General features: G+C 47.7%; 1 protein-coding gene across 1 annotated transcript; it reads left to right on the top strand.

Moving 5' to 3' along the window:
- Nucleotides 1-1,220: 1,220 nt before the first annotated feature.
- LOC311213722 (putative P2Y purinoceptor 10) lies at nucleotides 1,221-2,237 on the top strand (the record flags this gene model as incomplete). The annotated part of the gene is made up of 1 exon (XM_084293917.1): nucleotides 1,221-2,237. One exon carries the CDS (start codon nucleotides 1,221-1,223, stop codon nucleotides 2,235-2,237), a length of 1,017 nt encoding a protein of 338 aa, XP_084150043.1.
- Between the last annotated feature and the right edge of the window lie 220 nt (nucleotides 2,238-2,457).

Genomic DNA, 2,457 nt, shown 5'->3' with positions numbered 1-2,457 from the left:
GTGCATCTCATCCCAGAGCCACCTCGGGATGAGGGTTACAGGGAGTGAATTACAGACCAGAGAGATTGCCTGAGAGGGACAAGGCACCTGGGAGGTGTGCCCTGGGATGACTTGGTGCACTTGTGCTGTCTTGCTGAAGGAGACAAAAAGAAAAGGAAGAAAGTTGTCAGCAGTGCCTGTTTGGAAAGCCTGCAGATGCTGACATTAAGCGGTGGCCCTGCTCACCATCAGCATGTCAGCCAGAGTCAGCAAGGGTGGCCTTTGTCCCCTGCTGGGACCTTGCCACATCTGGGAGTTTTGGGGTCCTGAATTAAAACACTTCCATAGCAGCCTCAAACAGTGTCTGTAGAAGCAGCCAAGTTCAGGTGCTGCTGTGATTAACAAGCTGAGAACAAAAAGCTTTTTGTGTTCTTTGTCATTTGAGGGCTCTAGCTTTTCTCTCTCTCTTCATAACATGAAGAAAAGAACCATCAGTAACAGGGCTGAGTTACTAATATCTACCTACAGAGACACTTTTTCTGGCAAATGCCCCTTACAAGTGGTGCTGTAAGGAAATGAGTCAGAAGCAGTGAATCAGTGTCTGCAGTACCACATGAAATAGGAAGCTGATATACAGTTTTAAACATCTTATGAGGCATAGAAGGAAATCACTATACTAAGAATTGTAACCCTACGGGGAAATACCCTATAAAACAGAATGCCTGCTTGTGTTGCCTTCCTGAAGAGAAGTCCCAGTTAAAAAAGCTGGCAAAAGAAAGATGGCCTAGACTGTGGCACATCTCTGCTCATCTGAACTAAAGAAGAGCCAGAAATTAGAAGTAGCTAAGAATGAAACTATTTGGTAAGAAAAAGTGTTGGTCTGAGGCTGGTGAGAAATGGAAGTTGGTGATCGGATTAGGTCTCTGCCTGTGGCAGCACACTTCAGGAGCAGCAGTTGCATTCATACCTGTCAAACTTTTCAAGCCTGCTATCCTTTTCCACAAGGAATTTGGAGAGCATGGCAAGGGGACTGACAGCATGGGGACAGCCCCACCTCCTCTGCACGAACAAGAGGAGACCGCTGAGGGGGCAGCTTTGAAGAAGATAGCAGGATGTTTCACAGAGGACATTTCTGAGCCTCTGCTTCATACTGAATAGTCAAATAGGAAACGGAAACGTGAGTAGTGACAACTTTTGCATTGCCTTTGCTGTTACAGCTCTCATTTTTGTTCTCTACAGGAATGACCCACACTCCATTTACTGCGCCAAATGTTTCCAGCAGCCCCAACATGACGCAGAGCAACTGGACCTGCTCTGATTCCAATGTAACGTACAAATCCACGCTGTATGCAGCCACGTACACCATGATCTTCATCCCTGGCCTGCTGGCCAACAGCGCTGCCCTGTGGGTCCTGTGCCGCTTCATCAGCAAGAAGAGCAAAGCCGTCATCTTCATGATCAACCTGGCCGTGGCCGACCTGGCCCACGTCCTCTCGCTGCCGCTGCGAATATACTATTACATCAACCGCATGTGGCCTTTTGGGAAATTCCTTTGCTTACTGTGCTTCTACCTAAAGTACCTCAACATGTACGCCAGCATTTGCTTCCTCACCTGCATCAGCATCCAGCGGTACTTTTTCCTGTACCAGCCGTTCAGAGCCAAGGACTGGAAGCGGCGCTATGACGTAGCCATCAGCGCGGCCGTCTGGCTCTTCGTGGGGGCGGCGTGCTCTCCGTTCCCCATCATGCGGAGCTATGTAAACAACTCCGAAACCTGCTTTGCGGACCTCGAGGTTCGACAGATTCAAAGCAATGTGGCCACTGTGGCGATGACGGTCACAGCGGAGCTCTTTGGGTTCATTGGCCCCCTCATCATTATTTTGTTCTGTACTTGGAAAACAAAGGACTCTCTTCGGGACTTCCAGATACCACTGCAAAACAACAACGAGAGGCGGAAAGCTTTAAGGATGGTTTCCATGTGTGCCATTGTGTTCTTTGTGTGTTTTGCACCATATCACATCAACTTCTTTTTCTACATGATGGTGAAAGAGAACGTTATCACAGATTGCCTCCTGCGTAGCATCACGCTCCACACCCAACCCTTTTGCTTAGCTCTTGCAAGCCTGGACTGCTGTTTGGATCCAATCCTGTATTTTTTTATGACTTCAGAGTTTCAGGACCAGATATCAAGACATAGCAGCATGGTCATCAGGAGTCGGCTCATGAGCAAAGAGAGTGCCTCATCAATTAAGGAATGAAAGGAAAGACAGCTTAAATCAATTAAGATATTTCATCTGAAATCCAGGACTGTTCTGTGATACTCAATTACCAGCTCCAGTGCCAAAATCCTGCATGTGTGTTTAGGGGAGTTCTGTGGCAGTGGAAATCTGTTGATACATACAAGATAAAACTTTAAGACCAATGTGTTGGAAGGCGATGAGTGACCCAACGGGTGTGACCGCACCTATCACTGTGATG

Source organism: Netta rufina (genome assembly GCF_964035555.1).
Source record: "Netta rufina genome assembly, chromosome: 12".
Lineage (NCBI taxonomy): Eukaryota > Metazoa > Chordata > Aves > Anseriformes > Anatidae > Netta > Netta rufina.
Note: the sequence above shows the minus strand (reverse complement) of the source record. Positions and strands in the feature narration are given on the sequence as shown.